General features: G+C 46.8%; 1 protein-coding gene across 3 annotated transcripts in view; it reads right to left on the bottom strand.

Annotated features, from left to right (window-relative positions):
* LOC128826928 (uncharacterized) overlaps nucleotides 1-13,551 on the bottom strand; it is a 303,519-nt gene that overhangs the window by 17,249 nt on the left and 272,719 nt on the right. Inside the window, exons 2-3 of one of the 3 annotated variants that reach the window (XM_054010501.1) lie at nucleotides 9,168-9,249; nucleotides 2,581-3,087 (exon numbers count right to left, since the gene is read on the bottom strand). The exons of 1 other annotated variant lie outside the window; for it this stretch is intronic. In XM_054010501.1, coding sequence (XP_053866476.1) covers nucleotides 2,581-2,689 — 109 coding nt within the window. In that variant the 5' untranslated portion in view covers nucleotides 2,690-3,087; nucleotides 9,168-9,249. The remainder of the gene's footprint in view (nucleotides 1-2,580; nucleotides 3,088-9,167; nucleotides 9,250-13,551) is intronic. One more of the 3 variants, XM_054010502.1, reaches the window with a different exon arrangement.

The raw sequence follows: 13,551 nt of genomic DNA, 5'->3' as shown, positions 1-13,551 counted from the left end.
GGATATTGTCTGTCATTTTACACAGAGGAACAGAATAATAAACAGACTGTGTATTCCAACCTTAAATCGATAGACACCTCCCAGTGCCCTACCCATTCCTAACATTTTGTTGTTTCCATTTAATTTAGGATGAAGGTTCCATCAAGTGCCAGACCAAGGATCCACACCAAATTGGCAGCTATGTTTTGGCCCCTAACCTACTTTGTCTTTCCGAATGAAGCCTCCTCACCTTTTAAAAAGACAGATCCATCCTTGATCAGGTAATTCTGGCAATGAGCATACTCCTTGCCCTAGGTTAGAGTACTTTGGGGGCTGCAGGGTTTCAGGTACATGTATGAAACAGGGCCCCCATCTTTCTGAAAATGTGGATGCAGCACTGTTCAAAAAACTCTTCCTTCGCCAGGGGTGTGTGTCCTGCCTGGACCCCGGCAAAGTCTGGGAATGCCCACATCTGGAGCTTGGGACCCATTTTTCTAGTTTATGATGCTCTCACGAGTGAGAAAAGAAGGGAATTAGGAACAGAAAATGCAGCAGTCACATGTTTAGTGTGATCTCAACTTTGCTCTCTGTATTTCACTGGGACTATAGGGTAGGCAGGGGGTGAGGAACAGCTCTACTAAGAGGACAATGTACTTACAAAGGTATTTCTACAATGTAGTTTGGGGACGGGGCAACTGAGAGCTCCTCCAAAGATCTCAATCACTGGTAAAGAGATTCTTCCCGAAAATCCATTGCCCGTGAGTAATGGAGCACTCCATCCCTGATTCAATGGAGTTTATTTTCTCCTTTGGTAGTGACCAAGACCAAGAAGAATGGCTGGTGAGATAAAACAGCTGATGGCCATATAGGGATTAGGGAGTCATGGGGCTCACTGCTTTTCCTCTCTCTTGCCCATTTAGCTGATATGAGAATTTAGGAGTCTGCGGGAGCCCAGTTCCCCAAATTGATTTGAAATTTCTGTTGATGAAACAATAGAGATTTTATTAGAGGATGGAAGAAAGTCACATTAACATTGATTTTACCAGGCCATGGGATCATTCAGTGTTATTAATGTAAATTATGGTATATGAGGAGGCAGGAGATACAGAAGAGAATTACTTTCCTGATACTCCTATTTCCTTTCCATTCATGTTATTTTAGTATGAATATGATCAGTGACTCTCCCTTGCCTGCCCCTGTACGCCCCGAGGCTCAGTTCTGTGGGATTTATGAAAGTTTCCTCAAACAGACCGGACCCTCTACCCCTGAGTGAGTACTGGGATTTCTTCACTTCTTTATCTGTATGTATATTGGGGAGGGTGCATGTCCAAGTTTGTGCAGGGCTTTGGTTGTAGACAATATGGTTACCACATTTCTAAAAAGATAAACACATAACAATATATTCTCTGCAGTCATTGTAAGGAAGAACTACATTCTCTCTCACCCTGGGCATTTTCTGACCAACAACCAGCTCCAACCATTCCTCCTCACGTTAACATTCTCTTGCAATACAAATACACTGATTTTACCAGGCCGTGGGATCATTCCGTGTTATTAATGTAAATTATGGTATATGAGGAGGCAGGAGATACAAGAGAGAATTCCTTTCCTGATACTCCTATTTCCTTTCCATTCATGTTATTTTAGGATGAATACTCCAGCATGGCGTCACTTGACCAGTGACTCTCCCTTGCCTGACCCTGTACGCCCCAAGGCTCAGTTCTGGGCGATTTATGAAAATTTCCTCAAACAGACTGGACTCTCTAACCCTGAGTGAGTATTGGGATTTCTTCACTTCTTTATCTGTATGTATATTGGGGAGGGTGCATGTCCAAGTTTGTGCAGGGCTTTGGGTGTAGACAATATGGTTACCACATTTCTAAAAAGATAAACACATAAAAATATATTCTCGGCAGTCATTGTAAGGAAGAACTACATTCTCTCTCACCCTGGCCATTTTCTGACCAACAACCAGTTCCAACCATTCCTCCTCACGTTAACATTCTCTTGCAATGCAAATACACCTTTCCCGTAATCCTGACTTCATCCTGCTTCTATCTAGTTAGTGATTGTCCTATTCTCCCCTATCCCTGCACTTCAGTGGAAGGGGAAAGTCTTAACATATTTGCAGAGTGATTCAAAGACTCAGGGTATGTTTACACTACCTGTCGGATCAGTGGGCAGTGATCGATCCAGCAGGGGTCGATTTATCACATCTAGTCTAGATGCGATAAATCGACCCCCTAGCGCTCTCCCATCGACTCCTGTACTCTGCCACCGCGACAAGAACAGGCAGAGTCAACAGTGGAGCGGCAGCAGCCGACTCACCGCAGTGAAGACATGCGGTGAGTAGGTCTAAGTACATTGACTTCAGCTACATTAGTCACGTAGCTGAAGTTGCGTAACTTAGATCGATCCCCCCCAGTGTAGACCAAGCCTCAGTTACTGCTTTGGCAAAGGAGTTTACTACTATTTAATTTAGAGCAGACCCTCTTCCAGTCAGTGAGTACAGGAGATCTACTGTGCGGGTACATCTTTCTTTTGTGCGGGGAGGGGTCAGTAAAAGCTCAGGGTAAAGCATGGAATAGAGTTGCCATCTACCTGAAAACGTAAATACAAGATGATTATGTTGCTCCAGGCATTCTAAGGAGGCACCAAATTCCTCAGGACACTGGCCGACCGACATCTTCCCCCAACTATTGCTTCTCATCTTAGCATTTACATCAAGAAAGAATGATTCTTTACTTTCCAATTTATATCATGTCATCAGAGCTTTAAAGAGCAGCATACAATGTCTGCCCAAAAGAGCTTACAATGCAGCAGATTGATACAGATCTTACGAGAGGTGGTAAAATGGGATTGTGCTGATGGAACTGTTTGTGCTTCTTTTTCCTTGAGACAGAGATCTTCCTCATCTCCAACTTCACAGTCTCAGGCAGATCAACTGAAGAGTGGGCCATCTTCTGCCCAGCAAATACTGAATCTCTCTTCAGTTCCTCCCTCCTCAAACACCACACAGGGTGATACGTCAGTGTAGGGAGCAGGGTGGAGGAGTGTAATATGGCAATCATCTTCCTTGTACAGGTTTTATGCTCCTGGGGAAATTGACTGAGAAAGGGAAGAGTTAACTAACAATAGCAACATTAACAACATTCACTGTAACAGTCAGGCTGCTACATTTCTGCTTCAGAGAATGAGATCAATTAACCAACAACAGCAACTTTAACGATGTTACTAACTACATTGTCAGGCTACTAATGCCTCAGAGAATGAATCAATTAACTCAGGCAGGACTATTACATTTGTTCCTCTAGACTGCCTTGTGTAGAATAAAAAGCCCTACCCTTCCACACCAGTCAGCTGTTGTAGCAAGGGAGAGGGACAGAGTCTCTCTCTCTCTCTCTCTCTGGATTGTTCACGCACATACCACATACCCACCCCCTGCGATCATGCAGGCATGCATGCCCAGCACCCCGCCCCTCTCTCTGAGGTTGCTTGATGCATGCTAGAACAGACACGCTGCTAGGGAAGAGGCCGTGTCCCCTGGTAGATTTTATTTGCATTTTTCTGTGCAGGGGCACAGAAAAATGTGGGTCATATGAATTCCCCTAGCAAGTATAATATGGAGATATACCTATCTCCTAGAACTGGAAGGGACCTTGAAAAGTCATTGAGTCCAGCCCGCTGCCTTCACTAGCAGGCCCAAGTACTGATTTTGCCCCTGATCCCTAAGTGGCCCCCCTCAAGGATTAAACTCACAACCCTGGGTTTAGCAGGCCAATGCTCAAACCACTGAGCTATCCCTCCCACACATTTCAGCTTTACCCTGTATCATGCTATCTTGTTCCTTCTCTGTTGTGTGAGCGTGAGGGCTTTGTTTCCTTTATCACAGACTCAGTTATCTGCAATATTAAATGAATTTTACTCTTAAAAAGCCTGGAGTCACTAGTTCTCCTGCCCTTGCCTAGTTCCTCTCCCTTGTCAAACACAATCATTAGCAGCGACTCTAATTATTCATGCTTATGAGATTGGGAACAGGATCTAGTTTTCCACAGTTCCTTGGCATTGTCTCCTGCAACCTTCTCCAGAACAATACAGATTAGCTAGACATGCAAATCAGTGGAGTTCGCTCTACTAAACACTTTGGGATATACTGGAGTCTACTGTTCTCTACCCACAGTTCTTTGCTTGCTTCTTCTGATTCACTGTGGGGAAGGCAGCTCTGTATTTTATCCTTTTGAAGAGTCATGTAGATCCAGCTGGCTGGTGAAGTTGAGGGTATATTAACATGGACAATAAAAGCAAATGGGAGAGGTAAAATGGGGATTGTTCAGCTGTCTCTAATATTCTATTTCCATTTCTCTGATTTCAGGTGAATGCCATCTTCCTCAGGAACTTTCAGACGCCACAGCCAATAATATGCTTAAGGTTGGCGGGTTGTCTGTGGGCGAGGACTGGGCTGCCTTCCAAGGTCTCTGAAAGCGAGGGATCATTGTCCAGGATGGGTTGTAGATCACTGATGATGCATTGGAGAGGTTTAAGCAGAGGACTGTAGGTGATGGCCAGTAGAGTTCTGTTGGCTTCTTTCTTGGGCTTGTCTTGCAGCAGGAGGCGTCTGGGTACACGTCTGGCTCTGTTGATTTGTTTCCTTATTTTCTCCTGTGGGTATCGTAGTTTTGAGAATCCTTGGTGAAGATCTTGTAGGTGTTGGAGCAAATGCAGTTGTACCTCAGTGTGACGTTATTGACATAAACTGGGACCATATAGATCATTGTTGCAACCAAGGTCCTGTAGTGGCACCAAATCTTGTATAAAGTGGGTCAAATGGGGTGTCTAAGACAAGGTTATGGTTTACTGGTTATGATTATGCTGTCTATATGTGTGTATCAGTTTTGTAGTTGAAGTTATGAATATTGGCTCTATATTGTCTGTATGGCAAACTTATGCTATGCTTCTGGGTGACATCCCAGAGAAGCTGGGATTAGCTCTGCATAGCCTGCTTGATGGCCCATTAAGGACCATCAGCTATACAATGGACCCATTGAGAGAAGGCCTTCAGACTCAGCAAAGTATGCAGGGACTGGCCCATGTGACTCCAGGCTCCATATTGCTGTAATTTTCCACAGGAAGAACAAAGAGGTGTTCTTACACCTGGAAAGGACTATATAAGGCTGATGCCTCATCTCCATTGGGTCTTCAATCCTGCTTCATACCTCTGGAGGAATTTTGCTACAAGCTGAAGCTTTGAACAAAGGACTGAGGACCCATCCCAGCGTGGGATGTATTCCAGAGACTTGATTTGAACCTGCAGTTTATTCTATCGCTGCTGCAAGCCTGAACCAAGAACTTTGCAATTACTGTATGTAATTGATTCCATTTAACCAATTCTAGCTCTCATCTCTATCTTTTTCCTTTTATGAATAAACCTTTAGATTTTAGATTCTAAAGGATTGGCAACAGCGTGATTGTGGGTAAGATCTGATCTGTATATTGACCTGGGTCTGGGGCTTGGTCCTTTGGGACCAGGAGAACCTTTTTTCTTTTACTTGGGTATTGGTTTTCATAACCATTTGTCCCCATAACGAGTGGCACTGGTGGTAATACTGAGAAACTGGAGTGTCTAGGAGATTGCTTGTGAGACTTGCGGTTAGCCAGTTGGGTGAGATCGAAGTCCTCTTAGTCTGGCTGGTTTGGTTTGCCTTAGAGGTGGAAAAAACCCTAGTCTTGGGCTGTAACTGCCCTGTTTGAGCAATTTGTCCTGAGTTGGCACTCTCAGTTGGGTTCTGCCAGAACCACATCGTCACACTCAGTGCTTGGCTGTAGATAGTGGATCGTGTGGTATGTCCGGGATGGAAGCTGGAGGCATGAAGGTAGGCATAGCGGTCGGTGGGTTTTCGGTACAGGGTGGTGTTAATGTGACCGTCACTTATTTGTTCTGTGGTATCTAGGAAGTGGACCTCCCGTGTAGAGGTCCAGGCTGAGGTTGATGGTAGGGTGGAAGCTGTTGAAATCGTGATGGAATTCTTCCAGAGTCTCCTTCCCATGGGTCCAGATGATGAAGATGTCATCAATGTAGCTTAGGTAGAGAAGGGGCGTGAGTGGACGAGAGCTGAGGAAGCATTGTTCCAGGTCAGCCATAAAAATGTTGGCATATCGTGGGGCCATGCGGGTGCCCATAGCGGTGCCACTGGTCTGGAGGTATACAGTGTCACCAAATTTGAAAGAATTGTGCATGAGGATAAAGTCACAGAGTTCAGCAATCAGTTGTGCTGTGTCATCATCAGGGATACTGTTCCTGACAGCTTGTATTCCATCTGTGTGTGGGATGTTTGTGTAGAGAGCCTCCACATCCATGGTGGCTAGGATGGTGTTTTCTGGAAGATCACCAATGCACTGTAGTTTTCTCAGGAAATCAGTGGTTTCACGGAGATAGCTGGGAGTGCTGGTGGTGCAGGGTCTGAGTAGAGAGTCCACATGTCCGGATAGTTGTTCAGTGAGCGTGCCAATTCCAGAGACGATGGGGCATCCAGGATTTCCAGGCTTGTGGATTTTGGTAGTAGATAGAATAAACCCGGTCGGGGCTCTAATGGTGTGTTGATTTGTTCCTGTGTTAGTTTAGGGAGTGTCCTGAGTAGATGGTGCAGTTTCTTAGTATATTCCTCAGTGGGATTTGAGGAAAGTGGCCTGTAGAGTTTGGTATTGGAGAGTTGTCTGGCAGCCTCCTTTTGGTAGTCAGACCTTTTCATGATGACAACAGCAACTCCTTTATCAGCCTCTTTGATTATAATGTCAGGGTTGTTTCTATGTATAGGTCTATTCTATGTATAGGTCCATGTGGAGTTCCTTCTTGTGTTGTTGGTGGGAGGGTATCTGTGTATCAGTGCACTGTTCAGTGTTATCTTGAAAGTATTCTTTGAGTCGGAGATGGCGAAAGTAGGCTTCCAGATCACCACAGATCTGTATCATGTTCGTGCGGGTGGTGGGGCAAAAAGAGAGTCCCCAGAATAGGACAGACTTCTGCCGGGTTGAGTGTGTCGCTGGCTAAATTGACAATATTGCTGGGTGAGATAGGGGTACCACTATTCTATCGTGGCCCCATGTGGCAGGTAGGATTTTAGACAGCTTGCGGTCCTTTTTCCTTTGTAGAAAGGTGAAGTGTGTAATGTAGATCTCCTGTCTTCTGTTAGTAAAGTCTGTTTGTGTGGAGGGTTGGTTATTTATGAAAGTCTCCAGGTTGGAGAGCTCTTTTTTGATCTTTTCCTGTTTGCTGTATAGGATGCTGATCAGGTGGTTCCTCAGTTTCTTTGATAGTGAAATTTCCAAAGGCAGGTATAAATATGTAGGCAGGAATCAGTCTAGAGATAACGAGGTTAGTTCAATCAGGGAGGGTGAGGCCCTCTTCTAGCAGTTGAGGTGTGAACACCAAGGGAGGAGAAACTGCTCTTGTAGTTGGCTAGCCATTCACAGTCTTTGTTCAATCCTGAGCTGAGGGTGTCAAATTTGCAAATGAACTGAAGCTCAGCAGTTTCTCTTTGAAGTGTTGTTCTGAAGTTTTTCTTTGCTGTAGGATGGCTACCTTTAAATCTGCTATTGTGTGGCCAGGGAGGTTGAAGTGTTCTGCCACAGGTTTTGTATATTGTTTCAATTATTTCAAATTTGGTGACAATAGATACCTCCAGACCAGTGGCACCACTATGGGCACCCGCATGACCCCAATATGATAACATCTTTATGGCTGACCTGGAACAACGCTTCCTCAGCTCTCGTCCACTCACGCCCCTTCTCTACCTACGCTACATTGATGACATCTTCATCATCTGGACTCATGGGAAGGAGACTCTGGAAGAATTCGACCACGATTCCAACAGCTTCCACCCCACCATCAACCTCAGCCTGGACCAATCTACACGGGAGGTCCACTTCCTAGAGGCCACAGTACAAATAAGTGACGGTCACATTAACACCACCCTATACCGAGAACCCACCGACCGCTATGCCTACCTTCCTGCCTCCAGCTTCCATCCCGGACACACCACACGATCCATCGTCTACAGCCAAGCACTGAGGTACAACCGCATTTGCTCCAATCCCTCAGACCGAGACCAACACCTACAAGATCTTCACCAAGCATTCTCAAAACTACGATACCCGCATGTAGCAGGGTGGACACCTGCTCCTGTCTGGAAGGGCCTGAGAGAGCCCAAGGAGCATGAAGGCTGAGCTGATTAGGGGAAGTCGCTGTAGCTGGGGCCACGCCCCAAACAGCCTCAGCAGGCCCTATAAAGGCTGGGAGCCAGGAGCTCAGGCCAGAGTCTCTCTCTGAGTGCAGAGGGAGAAGGGCCTGGCTGCAGGGAGCTAGACAGAGTACCTGAGTGGAGCAGGGCTGGGGAAAGGCTGAGGAGCTGGGGAGCTCCAGCCTGGATAGCCCCAGGCTGCGGCCTGGTAATAGGCCAAGGGGTACTGGGGGTTGCAGAGGGCAGCCCAGGTCTAGGCCAAGGCAGCAGGTCCGAAACCAACCTTGCTGATGATGAGTGACCTATACTGCAGTCTGCCCCAGAGAGTGGGGGCTAACTGGTGACTGGCAGTGGCCTTATCCTGAGGTGAGGTGGGGTTAGTGGGTGGGGGTTCCCCTGGGAGGGGAGACCTAGCGTGTGGGTATTGCCAGGGGGCAGCACCCAGAGCAAGGGGCACCGGGGTCCTGGGCGGGACACAGGGGCCAGTGCAGAGGACAAGGCGGATCACCGGCCTGCAGAGGGCGCTCCAGAGGCTGGTGAGCTAATTCCCTGGACGACCAGCAGGAGGCGCCGCAGGGGTGAGTCCGGACCTTCTCTTACACCGCACGAGGAAATAAGGAAACAAATCAACAGAGCCAGACGTGTACCCAGAAGCGTCCTGCTGCAAGACAAGCCCAAGAAAGAAACCAACAGAACTCCACTGGCCATCACCTACAGTCCTCAGCTTAAACCTCTCCAACGTATCATCAGTGATCTACAACCCATCCTGGACAATGATCCCTCGCTTTCACAGACCGTGGGAGGCAGCCCAGTCCTCGCCCACAGACAACCCACCAACATTAAGCATATTCTCACCAGCAACAAAGCTCGATGCCAACTCTGCCCACATATTTACACCAGCGACACCATCACAGGACCTAACCAGATCAGCTACAACATCACCAGTTCATTCACCTGCACATCCACCGATGTTATATACCCCATCACGTGCCAGCAATGCCCCTCTGCTATGTACATCGGCCAAACTGGACAGTCGCTACATAAAAGGATAAATGGACAGAAGACAGATATTAGCAATGGCAATATACAAAAACCTGGAGGAGTACAAACAGCAAACAGGAAAACATGAAGAAAGAGCTCTCCAACCTGGAGACTTTCATAAATAACCAACCCTCCACACAAACAGACTTTACTAAAAGAAGACAGGAGATCTACATTACACACTTCACCTCTGTACAAAGGAAGAAGGACTGTAAGCTGTCTAAAATCCTACCTGCCACATGGGGCCACGATAGAATAGTGGTACCCCTAAATCACCCAGCAATATCGTCAATTTATCCAGCTCCACACTTAACTCGGCAGAAGCGACTGTCCTATCTCGGGGACTCTCTTTTTGCCCCACCACCCGCACAAACATGATACAGTTCTGCGGTGATCTGGAAGCCCTCTAGTCTATAAGGTGCCACAGGACTCTTTGTTGCTTTTCATACCAGAGGTTCCCAACATGCTTTACAAACCAACTCCCCAACAGTCTGAATCACTATTGATCCCAATTGCTATGGACCTGCATTCATTCCACAAGTGGAACTCCCTTGGATGGCAGTTGATGTTTTGCATGCAGAATCATAGAATATCAGGGTTGGGCGGGACCTCAGGAGGTCATCTAGGCCAACCCCCTCCTCAAAGCAGGACCAATGCTCGAACTACTGAGCTATCCCTCCCCCGTCATGCTATGGAGATCCACTGCACATCAGAGTGGGAAATATTGCTGAGTCTGTGCGGAATGAGAGACAAAGCACTGGCATAAGTAAGCCCCTCATAGTGAGATGTAAGATTTTGATAAATAGCCTTTCAAATAAAAGCTCTGGGTTTTGCATCTTTTACTCCTGAGTGGTGCAGATTCATGCAAGCAGGCTGTGATGCGGTGTTCATCGCCAAACAAGGCCTGAAGGGGTAAGTTATGCCAATTTACCTATAGGCTGCACATGGAGGAAAGCCAGGAAATGTTAAGGCCTAATTGGTCTAATCTTAATCTCCAGGCCTTGTGTGGGGTGGAAACCCCATCGCACAGGCCCACAAGCGTAAGTACAATTCAGATCTGAGTAAGGGATGCAGCACTAGATCCATAAAATATCAAGTCAGCCAGCTATCTCTCATCAACATCGAAATGTGTTTGGCCCAGATCCTCAGAAGTATTTAGGTACATAGGCTAATATATACAAAAGGGACTTAGGCATAGGATGATCAGTGTCACAACACCTAACTTTTAGGCCACTAGGCAAAGCGATAGGCTCCTTTGAATGCAATCCACAAAGCCAGCATGCTAGGAGCCACTTAAGCCAGCCAGCGGGAGAGGCAGACAACAGGGGCGTATCCTAAGTCCCACGCTTCTCTCAGAGTTCAGCACCTATCCCTGCTAGAGATCCATGAACTGAGGTAAGAAAGGCATTAGGCCACCTAAGTGGTGAATGGGCCTGATTTGACAGGTGTGCTCAGATGCCACCAACTGGATCAGGACTTTTAGATGAGTTTACACAAAACAGCTGGTGGGGGGCGGGGGGGAGAAAGAGGGACAGAAAGCAGCTCTCTTATAACCTTTAGCCTAGTGGTTAGAGTACTCACCCAAGGTGTGGAAGACAACCCCCCGACATTCAAGTCCCCCCCTCCACCCCACCTGAGAGGAAGCAGGGATTTGAACAGGGATCTGCCACATCGGAGGTGAGAACCCTAATCACTGTGGTATGGAATATCCTGATCTGGGGCTCCCTCAGTCTCTTCTATTGAAGTTTTTCAACTTAAATTAAATCATTATATATTAATTGGGCTAGACAAAGTTAAATGACACAATAGCTTAGTGATTAGAGCACTCACCTGAGCGATGTAGATCCCTGTTAAAATTCCTTCTCCTCATCAGGCAGAGGAGGGACTTGAACTGGGGGTCTCCCACATCCCATAACCACTAAGCTAAAGATTATAAAGGAAGGTTCCCTCCACCACCTGCAACTGTTGTGTTAACTCACCTAATGGGCCCAATCCAGTCAGCAGCCTCTGGGCATGCCTACCTGATCAGGCCCAGCATGCAATTTAGGTGGACAAATGCCTGTCTTCCCTGGTTTGTGGATCAGTCTGGAGCACAGACAGGAGACGGCGTCTGAGCGCCTGCGGTGAGGCAGCACAGCACATGCACACAGGCAGAAATGTAGGCACCTAGGGCACTCCCTCTGCACATGATCGCCACTGAATTAGTTTAGGAACGTACAGGGGTAAGCAGCAGTCAAAGGGGAGTTTTGTGGCTCTCAGTACAGATAAAAAGGGCGAGAATTTAACAAGAGGACAAAGAAAGCAGAACTGACAAGTTTACCTGAGGCTAGACATACATATTCAATTTCCTTACTAACAGATCTCCGGCTAATGGTCCACCATTAGCTTAAGCAGACTTATTGTTTATGCCTTAATGTTCCTTTTTCTGACACCTGTATTTCAACATTCCTTATTTCAGCTTAAAGGTACATACAGCATTTCTTCAATCCATTCTATTTTTACAATATAATTCATTCTACTTTCACAATCCCTCCTTTTGGTCAAGCTACGCTATGACCAACAATTACTGGGTTCCACATATTAACCGTTCTTTATCCATTTCTTCATCAGCGATATTCAAAATCATCATATTAGCACTCTGTTTTGGGGCAGTCACCTGGGTGGCATACCTTACAGAATTCTGTATACAACAGGAGATTAACTGCAAACATACAAAAATCATTAGGATTCCAAACAGGATAGTCAGGGCTCCCTGAAACAATCAGTTTCCTATGCCAGAGAAATTGAACAGGTTACTTAGCCACTTCCAGAAAGAACTCGGCTCTTCATGGGGAAGATATACGATTTGTTCTAAGTGGCTAACGCGATCTAGTACCTCATTGGTGTCGTCGGTATAAACACACAACATTCTTTTCCAATGAGAGCACAGGTCCTTCCTTTGGCCACCAGCACTATGTCCAAGGCTTGACGGTTTTGGAGGGCCATCTGTCGGATCGCCGCTGTTTCTTTGGCCAGGGCTCTTAAACTCTCTCCGGTTTCATTTGCCATTATTTCAACTACTGCTTGTAACCTCAGGAGCCCTTTTGCATGGTGTATTACTCCCCCAAGTGGGATAAGGGAACCGCCAGTGGCCTCTTCCCAGGTTAAGGGGTTTATGTTATTTACATACCATTGGGCGTCTGGTAAGTCCCTTCTTCTTCGCCTGAAATTACGGAGGCGTTCTCGTGGGAAGGACCCTAGCACTCGGAATTCTGGGAAGAGTCGGGCGGGATAACAGATACCTGACCAGTTAGCTGGTAACGCAGTATAAGCTTTGGTCCCACAAACCCAATGATGGCCTATTAAGGCCGGGAAGGGTCGGTTGCACCCATTTGTCACATAGGTGCCTGCAAAGGAGTAATATCCTCCAAAGGGGCACAGGGTAATTCTCCTTACGAGGAGTGGTGTTATTTGCATGGCATTGAAAGATTGTATTGTTTTCACTAAGGTTACTGTAGGGGGAACATGAGATTGACTTTTCTGTCTGATCCCAGGTCGAGAAAAAATTCATAACCCCATACCTGGCCCACCACTCTTTAGTTTTGTTCGAATAATCCCATGCACGATTGGCCACAATATGCCGAAGGCAACGGCTTTTTCCCAGATCCAACCCTGTCTCATTACATACCCAACACCAATGACCTTTTCCCTCTACCACACTTATCCATTTAGATACATTTATTCCCACTGCTTCCCAAGTGTCATTGCTGTTCCATGTTTTGTTAAACGGACGAGGTCCTCCCGTGAGGTCTGGGGAATTGAGTGGGATTGCCAGGACAGGAACACCAGCTTGAGAGTGGGCTGGGATGTGGCTGCAGACCCAGCAATTAGAAATATTAAGGGTCTGAGCTATCCACACTTGCTGCTGGATAAAAGAATTGTCATTGTGGGCTCCCCAGACCTTAAGACACCAGCAGCCGAGGAACAGGCGCCACCAGAGGCGCATGTCGGAGGCAAGGCCCTGCTGGTTCTGACAACCTCAACTGAGGGAACTGCAGTCACAGTTTTACATCCACTAGGGAGCAGGCGCTAGGCTCACTATTGCTTCTTCTTGGGCCTTGCTTTAGGTCGTCGTCTGCTTCTGGCAACCCTTACAAGAGCGTAGATTGTAAGGTACTGCAGGCTGTTCCTCTACGTCGTCTTCTGGAGTCAAAATTGACTCTGCGTGGTCCTGAGGTGATGATTGGTTTGCTGGGGATGGTGCCTTCTTACACTGTGAAGCATGTATCCACGCTGCGATGCCAGATAGTTTAACAGC

This window comes from Malaclemys terrapin, chromosome 21 (assembly GCF_027887155.1).
Source record: "Malaclemys terrapin pileata isolate rMalTer1 chromosome 21, rMalTer1.hap1, whole genome shotgun sequence".
Classification (NCBI taxonomy): domain Eukaryota; kingdom Metazoa; phylum Chordata; order Testudines; family Emydidae; genus Malaclemys; species Malaclemys terrapin.
The sequence above is the reverse complement of the archived record's forward strand: the minus strand, read 5'-3'. Positions and strand labels throughout refer to the sequence as shown.